Source organism: Chiloscyllium plagiosum, unplaced genomic scaffold (assembly GCF_037043375.1).
Source record: "Chiloscyllium plagiosum isolate Xiang-an unplaced genomic scaffold, Cpla_swu_hap1 HiC_scaffold_4, whole genome shotgun sequence".
Taxonomy (NCBI): domain Eukaryota; kingdom Metazoa; phylum Chordata; class Chondrichthyes; order Orectolobiformes; family Hemiscylliidae; genus Chiloscyllium; species Chiloscyllium plagiosum.
The window spans coordinates 49,339,728-49,354,392 of NW_028270142.1; the positions used below are offsets into that span (position 1 = coordinate 49,339,728).

The 14,665-nt window shown below is 39.5% G+C and overlaps 1 protein-coding gene across 5 annotated transcripts in view; it reads left to right on the forward strand.

Moving 5' to 3' along the window:
• nfatc1 (nuclear factor of activated T cells 1) overlaps nt 1–14,665 on the forward strand; it is a 364,061-nt gene that overhangs the window by 15,270 nt on the left and 334,126 nt on the right. For all 5 annotated transcript variants that reach the window (XM_087986245.1, XM_087986244.1, XM_087986243.1 and 2 more), the window contains 2 exons: nt 7,956–9,093; nt 14,445–14,604. In XM_087986245.1, the coding sequence (XP_087842371.1) occupies nt 7,956–9,093; nt 14,445–14,604 (1,298 nt within the window). The remainder of the gene's footprint in view (nt 1–7,955; nt 9,094–14,444; nt 14,605–14,665) is intronic.

The window sequence follows — 14,665 nt, forward strand, 5'->3', positions numbered from 1 at the left end:
CAGTTGAGACTGTACTGACTAAGCTGACAATATCAGACCAGGCTGGCATGAGCTGGTCTTGTAGCCTCTTCTGCTGGCTTGGGGGAGGAGACAGCCTTCCTCTGCACTACCCTATCCATTAGGACCTCAAAAGTCCATGTCCAGAAAGTATGGCTTCAATTTCCTCTTACCTGCTGTGTCTGAGGCAGATGTCATGAACCATGCAGGGCAGCATCTAATTCCCAATGCTTGACTGGGTTCACAATAGCCTTGAAAAATGGTGTTGGCACCAGGAATCTCAGTAGTACTGGGTACCTTCACCTGTAGTGAATGGGGGAATCCAGAGAAATAGTGAACAAGTGGGGCACCACAGGGCTACAGTAGGTAGTTAATGAGGCATGTTTGGGATGATAGGGCTAGAAAACCCATCCGATCTTGTGGAGAGAAGCCAACAAAAATGACATTTAGATGGTTTTGGTAAGGTTCAGGCCAGTGTATGTGAACTGATTAATTCCTTCTAAATGTTTGTTCTCCATCCCCACTCTCCTGCTTTAACTTTATACTATAGAATAATTTTGATTGTGCAGTGTATAATGCAGTTTCAGGGCCAGGTGTAAGATAGTAGCAGCTGCCAGTATCCCTCAAATCATTCGTTTGTCATGATATCCACATTAAAGGGAGGCACAATGATTCAGTGGAAGGTACTTCATAGTGCCAAGGACCCAGATTCTATTTTGGCCTTGAGTGACTATCTGTTTGGAGTTTGCACATCTTCTCTGGGTCTGCATGGGTGCTCCGGTATCCTCCCATGGTCCAAAGATGTGGAGGTTAGGTGGATTAGCCATGCTAAATTCTCCATAGTGGCTAGGGATGTACAGCCTTTGGGGATTAGCAATGGTAAATGCAAGGTAATGGGGATCAGGTAGGTGGCTAGGTTTGGGTGGGATGCTCTTCAGAGGGTCGGTGCAGACTCAATGGACTGAGCGGCCTCTTTCCACACTGGAGGAATTCTTGAAATTCTATAAAGGAGTAAGGGCTGAAATATTTTTACCTATTTGTTCTACATTACAATAATAACTGTGCTTCAAAATAACATTTTTGGCTATGCCGTACTTTGAGGAATCCCAAGATCTTGAAAGTTGCCATATAAACAAAAAAAATATATTTCCTGTTCTTTCTCTCCTTACATTTATTTGCTTTCTGTCTTGGGTCACTGTCTCTGTGGAGATTGCACATTCTCCCCATGTCTGTGGGTGTTTCCTCCAGGTGCTCCGGTTTCCTCCCACAGTCTAAAGATGTGCAGTTTAGGTGGACTGGCAATGCTAAACTGTCCATAGTGTCCAGTGATATGCAGGCTAGGTGGATTAGCCATGAGAAATGCAGGGTTACAGGGATAGGGTAGAGGGGTGAGTCCAGGTGAGATGCTATATGGAGGGTCGTTGTGGACTTGATAGGCCAAATGGTCTGCTTCCACACTGTAGGGATTCTATGATTATAGGAAAGTATGAATCTACATATGGATTTTTCTGCTCTGTTGCTATTATTACAATTTCCATCTGTAATGAAAACTCAAAGAAATTTTAATGAAAAACAAATGACTTCACAAAAAAAAGAAGCTGACAACCAACTAATTAACAAGCTATCTGAATATCTTGAGTTTAAAATGTCCAAGAAACTAATCTTGTTGCTTAAGTTTTTGGAGATTTCCATTTAATATTTGTAGGAATCTACTGAAGCCTTTTACAAGTCAACGTTGATGATTAAAATGTACTTTATCGCAATGAATGTGAGTTATTCTCCATTAGCTACTTTGTGTCTTTAATATTACCAGCTAAGTGAATGAAAAATTATTAAACTTGATTACTGGTATTGTTCCCCCAACCAATCCAAATTCCATAGAATTTACAGCTGCACTAATGACAGAAATGATTTTTAAAGATTGTCTTTTGTCAAAACAGTCGGTGAATTCTGGAATTTGTGGAGGTGAAGTATGCTAGTGCTGAAAATAGCTTTAATTTTCCCCTACACCAGTTCCTCTCTAAGTGAGAATGATCTCTCTGCATCTGCTTGTATTCACTGCTGCCAGGTGGTCAACCACAGTGTTAGTAGAGGGGGGTAGATTTAGAGCAGCGGAAGGGGGAATGCAATCCTAAAACATGTCTCCCGAAGTAGTCTTCTCTACATCAGGGAGACAAAGCGCGAACTTAGGGAACAGTTCGCCGAGCAACTCAGCCGGGCCCGCAGGGGCTGACTAGACCTCCCAGTCACCACCCATTTTAATACCCCTTCCCACTCCCTTTCTGCCATGACCATTCTTGGCCTCCTCCATTGCCACAACATACCAAAACACAAATTAGAGGAACAACACCTCATCTTCTGTCTGGGCAACCCACAAGCCAGAGGACTCAACATTGAATTCTCCAATTTCAAATAACCTCCCTTCCCTTCCCCTGACTCCCTTGTCAGCCCCTCCCCCTCCCTTCCACTCCTCCCAGCCACCAACCAGATTCATTCCTTCCATTGACCAACTCCAGGTCGTACCCTCTACCTATCTTCACCTATCCCCACTTCACCACCCCTTTTATCTGCAGCTCCCCCTACACCCATCCCCAGCCTTGAAGAAGGGTTGCACCTGAAATGTTGACTTCTCCACGTCCTGATTCTGCATGGCTTGCTGTGCTCTTCCAGCCTCCCGCTTGTCTAACTTGGATTCCAGCATCTGCAGGTTTCTAGTCTCTCGGAGATCAGCCACCACAGCGTCCAACTGCTAGTCTGTCTTGCACCATCTTCACACTTCCACTGTAGCTTGTCTGCAACTACTTTGTGACATTCACCGTCCAGCTACCTTTAGGTTGACCCTCTTTCAGCTGTGCATCACTTTGCACTCTAACAGAAATCTCTGTAGCTTCTCAGTTCTGATCAAACAGCTAGAAAACTGAGAATTCATTTTCTGTGTCTTTTTCCAGACTTCTTCTTGCTCCCTCTATTTCAATACCTGATTTATTTATCTTGTAGTTTGTGAATCAAATTTTTAGCATAATTTTCATCCACTTTTCAAAACTCTCTTATTTTTCCACATTTATTTCTTCATTGCTCAACATTAAATTTTGAATAATTTGCACTGAAGAACTCTGCTCACTAGGAACTGGTGCTGCGGTGTTTACGTTCTGATGGTCATCATCCACGCACTAGTCATTTCTGGCAAATAAGCTAAATCCAACTCACTTATCCTGGTGCTCACATGATACCAGCTTGTCATAGACCTGAATCTGCCATGAGGACAGGAAAACCAGATATAGTTGTGAAAATGCCTCAGGCTAGTTCAGAGATGGAGGCGTCTGTGAATCCAAAACTAAAATAACACGGTTTTAAATGTAGCCAGATATTGGCAAAAATGGCAAATACAAGAAGTAACAAGGAGACATTCTTCCCATCAGTCTGGATTCTATTAATGTCCAAGTTTTGAAGGTAAATTGAGTAAACCAATGTACTGCCATCACAGAGTCACAAAATTCTTATGGTGCGGAAGCAGACCATTCAGCTCCAGCTCTCTGACCATTTTAACTTTGTGTCAATCTACCTTTTCCCTGTGAAGCACAAATTGTTTTCGATCAAATAATCACGTAATGCCCTCTTGAATGCCTCATTTGAACCTGCTTCCACAACATTTCGAAGCTGTGCATTTCATACCCTAACTACTCACCATCTGAAAATGTTTTTTGTTTCATCTCACATACACTTTATTTTTAAAACACTTTAAAACTGTGTCCTTTGGTTCTCAGTCCATTTCTGAGCAGGAACAGTTTCTCCCAATCTATGCTATTCATTTACCTCATGACTTTGAAGGTTTTTGGCATGGTGGCTCAGTTGTTAGCACTATTGCCTCCAGCGCCAGCGACCCAGGTTCAATTCCAGCCTCGGGTGACTGTCTGTGTGGAGTTTGCACATTCTCCCCATGTCTGCTTGCATTTCCTCTGGGTACTCCAGTTTCCTCCCACAATCCAAAGATGTGCAGGTTAGGTGACTGGACCATGTTAAATTGCTCATTGTTATTACCATGTTAAATTGCCCCATAGCATTCAGCGATGTGTAGGTTAGGTGCATTAGTCAGGGGTAAATATAGTGTAGGGGGATGGGATACTCTTCAAAGGGTTGGTGTTTACTTGTTGGGCTGAAGGGTCTGTTTCCACACTGTAGAGGATTCTAATTCTCAACTCTGTGGAAGCAGTCCCAACTTCTCCAATCTATATTCATAACAAAAGTTTCCATGTTAGGGAAAACTGCAAGGGTGTAGAGGTAAATTTGTGATTTTGCTAGTTTAAAGACAGTACAATTTTTTCCCCAAATGTTTTGTACATATCTGCATGTGAAAATAAGTAATTTTGACCAAGCTGGGAGAAATATTTCTTTGGGTATTCAATGACAACATTGGAAGGGACTGGGAAGGGGTATTTTCTAGCTGTGTAAACCTATTTTACAATCTTATTTGGATTTTACACATGCATTCAAGAATGTGTGTTAAAGTCTCCATAATAATTAATTATTAAGCAGATGACCTTTGATATCCATTCTTTATGTAAATAATTCTGGTATAATGCTAGACATATGAAATATTTTACATCGTGAAAAGGTGGCAATGGTGAAAAATGTCAGTGTTTGTTGGCATTACGCTATAAAACTGACCATTCTGACATGCAATTATACACACATCCAGAAGTTGTCATCCATGATTCCATTCTCCTCCACAGAGTGCACTGCTTAAGTCAGTGCTAATGGAAATAATCCAGAAATCACTAATTTGATGTGAACTCTCACTTTGCAATTCTTAGTTTTGTTGTAATGGGGTTTATAATGGTGAACAAAGTCACAGTCATTAGGTGAAAGTGAGTACTGCAGATGCTGGAGGTTAGAGTCAGGAGTGTGGTGCTGGAAAAGCACAGCAGGTCAGGCAGCATCCGTGGAGCAGGAATCCCGATGAAGGACTTCTGCCCGAAACATCAATTTTCCCGCTCCTCGGATGCTGCCTGACCTGCTGTGCTTTTCCAGCACCACACTTCTGATTCTAAAGTCACAATCACCGCTGAGCCTGAAAAGCTAATCCACAAGAGAAGAATGACTGACTTATCTAATATGAGAAATATTTTTATTTTTAAAAATTATGATTACAATATATCAATTTCCACATTAATCTCATATTTATATATATGTCAATCTTTATATTGCTTCCCTGTAAAATTACTAAATGTTGAAGTATCGTCAGCAATTTTTATGTCATGGTTTGCAGTGTGTGTTGGATGCTGGGGATGCCCTGAAGTTGGTGTATTAAATTAGCATTTGGAAAAATTAAATCCATGCAAGAGAGAGTGCTAGATCTTTGTGGGCAGCTTCAAGGTCAGCAGCAAGTGCCATCACTTCAGCACTGACCACAAAATCCAGGCCATTAAATCAATGTGAAACCAAAATATAAAATCCTTCATTTTCTACCATTGTTTTGAGATAAATTTGATTCCTTCACTCTGAGGAATTTTCCAAGTTTCAAGTGCATTTATGTCTAACAGAAACAACGGCTGTCCATGCTTAGCAAAGAGTGGGGCTGGTCAATATTTGCATTTAGGTCTTCCTTCATGATAGCTCTATTGCAGTTGTTCAACGATGTGACTGATGGTAGACTCCACCCTAACTGACTGTGTCCAGTAATTGAAGAGGATTAGACTGGAAAGCAACCAGAATGCTGGGCTGCATCAGTGGGCTAAGATTCAAGTTGATAATGGATCAATAGACTATGATAGACTATGGGCGGCACAGTGGCTCAGTGGTTAGCACTGCTGCCTTACAGTGCCAGGGTTGGATTCAATTCCAGCCTTGGATAACTCTGTGTGGAGTTTGCACATTCTCCCTGTGTCTGTGTGAGTTTCCTCTCGGTGCTCTGGTTTTCTCAAAGATGATCAGGTTAGGTGAATTGGCAATGCTAAATTGCCCATAGTGTTCGGGGATGTGTGGGTTAGATGCATTAGTTGGAGGAAATATAGAGTATTAGGGTAGGGGAATGGGTGTGGATGGATTACACTTCAGGGGGTCAGTATTGACTTGTTGGGCCAAATTGCCTGTTTCCACACTGTAGGGAATCTATGAATCAGTCTGATCACTGAGGCACAGCAGAAAGATCCAACTATTAGGAAATAATGTGGTAGAGGGCCATGAGCCTGATGCTGAGCACCAGAGGAAATGAATTAGGGGAATCTTTTCATAGAGATGCATTAGATGTAGTATTTAGAATTAAAGCAATTCGACGTCTGCCTGACAAGGTGGAATTTGTTTGCTCTCTTTCATAAATAATTTAGGAACTCCTCCTTTTAAGAATAATTTAAGTGTGAACTGTTTTGGGACACTCTGAAGGTGAGAAAGGAATTAGATCAATTTTGGGTGTTTCCTTGTCTTATTTTAACTAAGAACAATTAATCCTGAGCATTATTGCAAGTTAAGCCACACCACAGGATGGAGAGGTAAGAGGTAAAATGCAAGTTCAGGATTAATGTAGAAAAGCATTTCTCCAAGTGTCCCAAAACACTTTGCAGATAATAAATGACATGTAAGGCATAATGTAAAGACTCAACTTGTGCATACCAACAGCAGGTAAATGACAAGTTATTCAGTTTTAGCTGCACAAGTGTTATAGGATTATTTGGTAAAATGGTTTTGATATTATGATGTTTGAAAGAAGAACAAGCCTTCAATGACTATAAGGATGTCACAATGTATTTTCTATCTTACTATTTTCATACATCAATTGAAAAATTAGAGTGGCAAGTCCCTGTTGTGTTTCACGTAGTGCATGGCAAAATAGAATGTCACCTTCAGTTTCCCGCAAGATAAAGTGTTAAATCTAGCTTATGTTGAATACTTCCGTCGAAGAAGAAGGTAAAAATATTTGTGGCATTATCTTGGCCAATTCACATCATCAGCAGTATTAGCAGGAGTCTGGGAAGGAATTTGCAGATCCTGAACTGCTGATAGGCTCAGAGATACAATAACAACCACTTATCTTTGTATACCCTTTAGTGTAATAAAATGTCCCAAGTTGGTTTGAATATAACAGTGTTACATAACCTTGCAGCATAAAACAATGCCCTTTGCCCCACCAAAATCTTGTTTACGCTCCATACAGGCCACTTTCCAGCCTACTTGATCTAACAATATTGTAAAACTTTCTCACTCATGTACATATCCAGTTTCCCCTTAAATGCATCTGCATTTACCTCAATTACTTCTCATTGTAGCAAATCAGATGATGAAGTATAAAACAGGTTACAATCCTTTTCCCAGTTAGGACGTTTATTCACAGGATGCAATATTACAGATCTCTGCTTCCTAACTACCAAACCAGTGTCCCAGCTAACTTTCTGTACACTCTTTCTTTGAGAAAACATTAAAGCAAAATGAATCCAGGTAAAACAGTGAATGCCCCTTTTTGGAGGACTGTAATGAAAACTAACTCTCTTGATAATTGCTTTCAGTCAACCTGTTCAGCCAAATTATGACGTGCCTCTGAGACAGCTGGCACTTGGTACTTGCATTGCTAGTGTATTATCAGAGCCCTTTGTGTGCTATCAGTCTTTAATCAAATAATGCCCAAAATGTATATATCTTTACAATATAATCAACTCCTCATTATTAGTAGCAAGGTTCACATACTAATCTTCATTCCTGAAGAAGGGCTTATGCCCGAAACGTCGATTCTCCTGTTCCCTGGATGCTGCCTGACCTGCTGTGCTTTTCCAGCAACACATTTCCAGCTCTGATCTCCAGCATCTGCAGACCTCACTTTCTCCTCACATACTAATCACTTTGGATAAAGGCAATTTTCACAAATTCTGTATTGAATTTATCATTAAACTTCTTACAAATTATTTATAATTACAAATGGTTCTTTCAAATGAAAATACATAATGGAATTATTATCATATTTTTTTCCACAGAAGCCTACAGTTTTGCTTCACCACATGTCACAGTCACTCCATCAACAGGTGTGGTAAATCCTTCCATACCAATATCCTGCCATGGGCTGCAGTCTTCAAGTCCGGTGGCTTCTGTACTTCCATCAACAAATCAAATGATGGGATATGGGGGAAACATTGACACTGGAGCTTCAAGCTACTACTTGACTCCTAATGTAAGACCAAATGGTGCTCCAACGCTTGAGAGTCCAAGGATTGAAATTACTCCTTATCCAGGAATACACCTTGGCCATAATCAATTTACTGATGAAACTCAGCTGGGTGGAATCGAGAATGGTTCTGGTTGTAAGCGTTCCAATTCATTAGTTACGCTGACTCTGCCAAATGCAGATGCCTACAGAGATCCCTCATGTTTGAGCCCAGCAAGCAGTCTTTCATCTCGAAGTTGCCATTCTGAAGCATCTGAATCCAGTTATTCCATTCCTTATGATACCTCTCCACTGACTTCTCCTTGGCAGTCACCATGTGTGTCACCCAAGGGCACAGTCCACGAAGAAGGATTCGCTCGTGGGCAAGCTGCATGCACCCTGTGGAATTCACCAAGGCATTCACCGGGTACTTCACCGAGAACAAGTATCACTGAGGAGAACTGGCTGAGCCCACGACCAACCTCGAGACCTTCATCGAGACCACAGTCTCCTTGTGGCAAACGAAGGCATTCATTCAATGGAGGATACTTCCGACAACCATCCTATTCACCGCATCATTCTCGAACGCCATCACCTCAAGCCTCACCTCGGGTAAGCATGACTGAGGAGACATGGTCAGGGAGTGGAAACCAGTACAATTCTGCTATTCTTGCAGCTATTACAGCACTCACCACTGACACTTGTATGGATATCAATGACAGTATTCCTGTCAAATCCCCAAGAAGAACTATACAAGACCAAAGTCCTTCCATGTTGCTCAAGCCTGAACCAGGAAATGATGAACAAATAGCCTATTCACCATGTGGTGATCCATTGCAAGAAGAATTTTCTGCATCTCGTCTTCTTATCAAAAAAGAAACTTTCTGTGAACAGTATTTATCAGTACCGCAGCATCCATACCCATGGTCTAAACCAAAATCTGTGTCATCATCGTCTTCATCCTTTGCCAGGTATGAAAGGCAGAAATCTGATTTTTACTGCAGCTCATGTTAAACCTATTCAGGAATAGCATTGAAATGTGGTAGACTATCATAAGAAGGAAGATTTGCATTTAAAACCTCATAATTTTTGGCTCTTCCAAGGCACTTTATAGCCACTGGAGTACTGAAATTCAGAAAATATAATGTAATTTAAAAGGTTCTGTGCATCATCAGTATAAGATAATGAGCTGGATTTTGAAAATAAATAGTGCCCTTCCACTTGCCCATGGACTTCCTTGGGCTTGTCCACTGAGACTTGTGATAATTACAAAACCATTTTTGGCACAGTACCCTTTGCAGAGGATGAGACCTGTGGCAAGCAACTGTGTATCTTCTTGGCCAATTAGATTAAATCCTTGCTGAGAAGCACTAAGTTGGAAACAAAAATTAAAAGTCTTAATTCAACACGAAATCGTATACAGAATCAAAACCAAAACAAAATTGGTGCTTAAGAGAGTTAAGGGAATTTTAAAAACAAGAACTTTTAAAACAAAATGATTTTCTGCAACAATAATTACAATCTGAAAAAATAAGACTGTACAATTCTAAAAGTTAAATTCATTTGTCCACAAGATTGTTTGAAAATAATTAAACTTATGGCACATACAAATTCTCTTATGTTGGATTGGACAAGCCCTCACTTTTACTGGTAAACTTTGCGTGTATCTATCACACCAGTCAGAAATATTGAATCATTTTACGTGTTGCAACAGTGACTCTCTTAGTGAAATATCTGTATAACACAGCTTCATGAAGAGCCAGGCAACCCGGATAACAATTTTCTGATTAGCATCACTGTTTGCCTTTCTAAAATACAGTTCATTAATACCCTCCGCATTCCTTCCTTTACCTATTCCTTGAATATTAAGCGGCTTGCTTTGAAACACTTTTGCCACAAAATGAAGTAAATCCTCCTGTTTCTGCTCATTTTCTGAGAAACAAATCTATAAATCCTTTCGATTGCAAAGAAAAGTACTGAGTTTTTTTGTGAAGGACTGAATCCTGTATTGATCATCCCTAGATTCATTTATCCTATTCTCTTTTCTATTTTCTGGGGAGTAGGTGACATTACTGTTATGGATGAGACCAGACCAGACCCCCTCAAAATGTATTATGTTGGTAGCCTAGATCCCATTGTTTTAATGGTAAATTAATCTGCTGTGCTCCAGATGCAATTCAATTGGTCAAACTAATTGATTTTCAGCCAAACACAATTTATTCATACGTGATGGTTAAAATACAACAAAAGTAATAATAAAGAAAAGAGTTAGCTTATCTGTAACTCTATTGGAATGCTTAACAAAATAATAGATACAGTAACTATTGCTCATTAACTGTTCCAAGATAGTAACATCCCATAAACACACCTTGGCAAAAGGAAAATTCAGAAAACTGATAGTTTGTCATGCAAGTCTCCAATCCAGGAGGAAAGAACATCAAAAGATAATTCTGAGAGAAAACTCAGAGAGAGAGTAGCAGTCAGGCGACATTCACTGCTTTCCAACCCTGCTGAGACCCCAGCAACAACTACAGAAAGCTATAGCTAAAATACCAGTTTCTCTATAAAATAAACCAGGATAAAACACATTTCTTAAAGTCACAGTATCGTCACCTTGCTAACAATATAACAAACCATAACTTGAATTACAAAACTGAAGCACGAACAAACATAATGCTTTGAAGTTAAAAGAATGTAGGAAGTGTTTAGGCAATTCAATCTTTTAAGCTCTTTTTGCCATTCTTTGGGATTCTGGCTGATTTATTGCTTAACTGTATTGTTGCTTACCACACCTTAATTCTTACTTTTCATGTCCTTCTCCAATAAAGTTCCTAATTTCAAAATGAAGATTGTTTTCAGTTGACCTCCAGGCTGAACAGAGTTCTGGGAGTGAGTTTTCCAGATTTCTAGTAATCCATGTTAAACTAAGTGCTTCCTGATTTCACTAATGAATGGCCTAGTTATACGTTTAAGGATTTGCCCACAAAGCATGATAAATTACTAAGAAACACTGCTCAGTATCTTACTTTGTAGTTTATAAGAAAAGCAGACTTCCTTATCAGAAAATTATCAGCAAATCGAAGTTCATAAGCTTATTCATTTAGAAAATACATTTCCATTAGGTTTCTGCTGCTTTCCTGCTTTAATTTGAGAAACCTGAGGAAAATGCTATTAACATTGTTTATGACAATATTTTTGCTAGGGTTTCCAAAGGCTCTTTTGCTAATTTTGTATCTGACATTTAAGAGACCTATCGTGAAATTTTATCCCATCCATTCTGATATGGATTCCTCTTCACTATCTAAATTAACCCCTTTAGGGCTTGTACATTTAATTAAGTGTATGCATTCTGTGATGGTCATTAAGCATGAATGAATGAACTTTGTTCAAAACATCACCAGAAATGAAAGAACAAAAATGATAATAAACTCCGATTGCTCAACTATTTGTGGTTAGTACTGAAATTGTCAGATTTCAAATTATCAGCTCTTTCAAGCTACCTTGCTCGGTAGTTCTTGGTTCAAAGATGTTTATTCATTTTAAAGATTCCTGGACAATATTCATTCTTTTTTAAATGCAACACAGTATGCTAAAAGATCATTTTAACTTTGGAAAATTGAAAGTGACAAATGCTTTGAAAAAATAGTTAGCATCCATAATTTTTATTTATTTTACAGAGCTTTATTTTTAACACATTTTCTCATCTAGATATGGAAATATTTTCGAACTTTCTGCTTCGAAAAGGAAGCTAAAAGAATGTATTGTTGAAAGCATCTGTCACCGTCTCCAAATGTAGATTAGATTAGATTACTTGCTGTGTGGAAAAGGCCCTTTGGCCCAACAAGTCCACACCGCCCCGCCGAAGCGCAACCCACCCATACCCCTAACCTAACACTACGGGCAATTTAGCATGGTCAATTCACCTGACCTGCACATCTTTGGACTGTGGGAGGAAACCGGAGCACCCGGAGGAAACCCACGCAGACACGGGGAGAGTGTGCAAACTCCACACAGTCAGTTGCCTGAAGCAGGAATTGAACCCGGGTCTCTGGCGCTGTGAGGCAGCAGTGCTAACCACTGTGCCACCGTGCTGCCCACAAAAAGTTGGAAGAGTCTTGCAGAACCATATCTTTTAAAGCTTACAAAGAAGATGTGGGTTATAAAATCAGTCAATTTTAATAGGAGGTAACTAAAAGGTTGCTTGGAATAATTTTCAAATTATAAAAATTATGATAATCTAAAACTGAAATGTTCAAGTCATATGTTACATCAAAGGTCTGAAATGTTTTCAACAAGTGGGTATATGAATAGGAAGGGTTTGGAGGGATATGGGCCAGGTGCTAGCAGGTGGGACGAGATTGGGTTGGGATATCTGGTCGGCATGGATGGGTTGGACCAAAGGATCTGTTTCCATGCTGTACATCTCTATGACTCTAAGCGACATTCTAAAGTTGTGAAAATATTAATTTTTAAAGATTTGAAAATATTAATTTCATCTAAATTTAACAATAAAATCATTTCAGTAGACAATGAGCCTATGTAATCCATTCAGGGAATCAAGAAATGTAACTAATCTAATATAGCCCCTCCATTTCAAGGGCACTCTCCATGTAATGTAAAAGTTGCTCAATGATCTCATAAGTGGTTCATTTGTCATACATAGTCTTCAGGTAGTTTAGAGCTTTTCAATTCTTAAAAGAAAAATTTCCTTTAGATCCATATATTCAGACACAGACCTAAGAGATTTGAGGCACAAGATCCATAAGTTGAACAACTACGTGAAAGATCAGATTATCTATACAAAACTTGGTTAGTCTTATCAGAATATCTGAACTGACTGAAGTAGCATGTTTGAAGCAGAAAGAAAATTTGGATTACGTGCCAGCTGTAACCACATCAGCTCTATTATCACTGAGGCTGAAGAGGGACATTCAGAATTTCTTGTGAGAGCTCATCAGCATTATGGAACATTAAGAAAGAGAAACAGATGTGTGCAAGACAACGTGGACTGAGTAGAAACTGAAGTCACAAAATGGGAAGATTCCACAGTTCGTATTAAAATGAGAGATTATTAATAATACAACTAAATAGATGAGAAAAATGTTCTGAAATTAGACTCTAAATGGCTGAGCTGTGGGAGCAATTAATTGGAATCCAACCAAACCTAAGTTATTCAAAGTCCTGTGTCAAACGTGATGCAGTTCTAACAGAGCCCCAGTGTATAATATACATAAAATGTGATATGCATCAGAGACATGCACTTTCTTTAGCTAGCTGTGCAATTATAATAATGCTACCAAGATGATCAAACAATAACTTCTTACATTCTCCAAAGAATAGTAGGAGATGGTGGTGCACTACTAATGTCAATGGACTTGTAATCCAAAATCTTAAGATAATGTTCTGGGAATGTGGTTTTGAATACTATCATGGTTATTGATGAAATTTTAAATAAAAATCTATCTGATTCACTAATGCCATCCCTAACTAATCTGGCCCACAATGACTCCAGTCCTACAACAAAGTAGTTGACTTTTAACTGCCACATAGAATAAATGCAGTGACTTCATCATCCCATGAACCAATAATTGATTCTTGATATTAGTTAAAACTGTTTATTACTTACTAAAATAAGTAGAACAGCACTTATTGTGATTATGCAATGAAAATCAGAGCCTGATTAAATGTGATGATAGGGGGTGGCCCACTCCAGGATCCAGACAGAATACCTAAAGAGGATGACCTCCTGTGTGAATCAACTGCTTCATTTGAGTCACCACTCTCAAGGTCATCCTGCCCACCTTTAACCATCTAAAGAGCTTCTTAAACTCAACTTCCTGCCTGAGATCCCTGACCCCGATTTGATTGGGTTGCTTCACCTGGTGGGTTTGCCTATAGTCCCAGCCATAGCCACTTCTCCAGGCTGGTGTTGCTGTGTCTGCAGAACCACCAGGAATTCAATGATCTTCAATTCTCGAGGGCAGCACTTCCTTCCAAGAAAGGTTTGGAAGTCTTGCCTTAAAGCAACAAACACATCTTCCAGTGTAAGCCATTACGCATCACGGTTGAGGACTGCAAAGCCTTTTAAAATGCAGCCCCTTGTTTCTCAAGTGAGGAAGACAAATGAATATTTTCAAAGAAGCTTGTAGAAATTCTGGCCATGTATATATGTTGATTCAGTTTATATCCATAATAAATCTATTGTACTTATATGCATGTGAAATATTTTAAAGTGTTCTAATGTGCAGAAGATTTATTTGTTAAGTTACTTAGGGGTCATTGAAGCAGATTTTAAGAAATGACATGTGTTTCCTCTCTTTAGCCCTTCTCTGCCTGCCCTTGACTGGCAGTTGCCATCCCATTCAGGACCGTATGAGCTTGAGATTGAGGTGCAACCTAAATCACATCACAGAGCACATTATGAAACAGAAGGCAGTCGTGGAGCTGTAAAGGCATCTGGTGGGGGACACCCCATTGTGCAGGTTCGAATATCTTATAAGCACATCCTTTTTATTTTAGACTTTGCATAACGTCTAAGCTTGT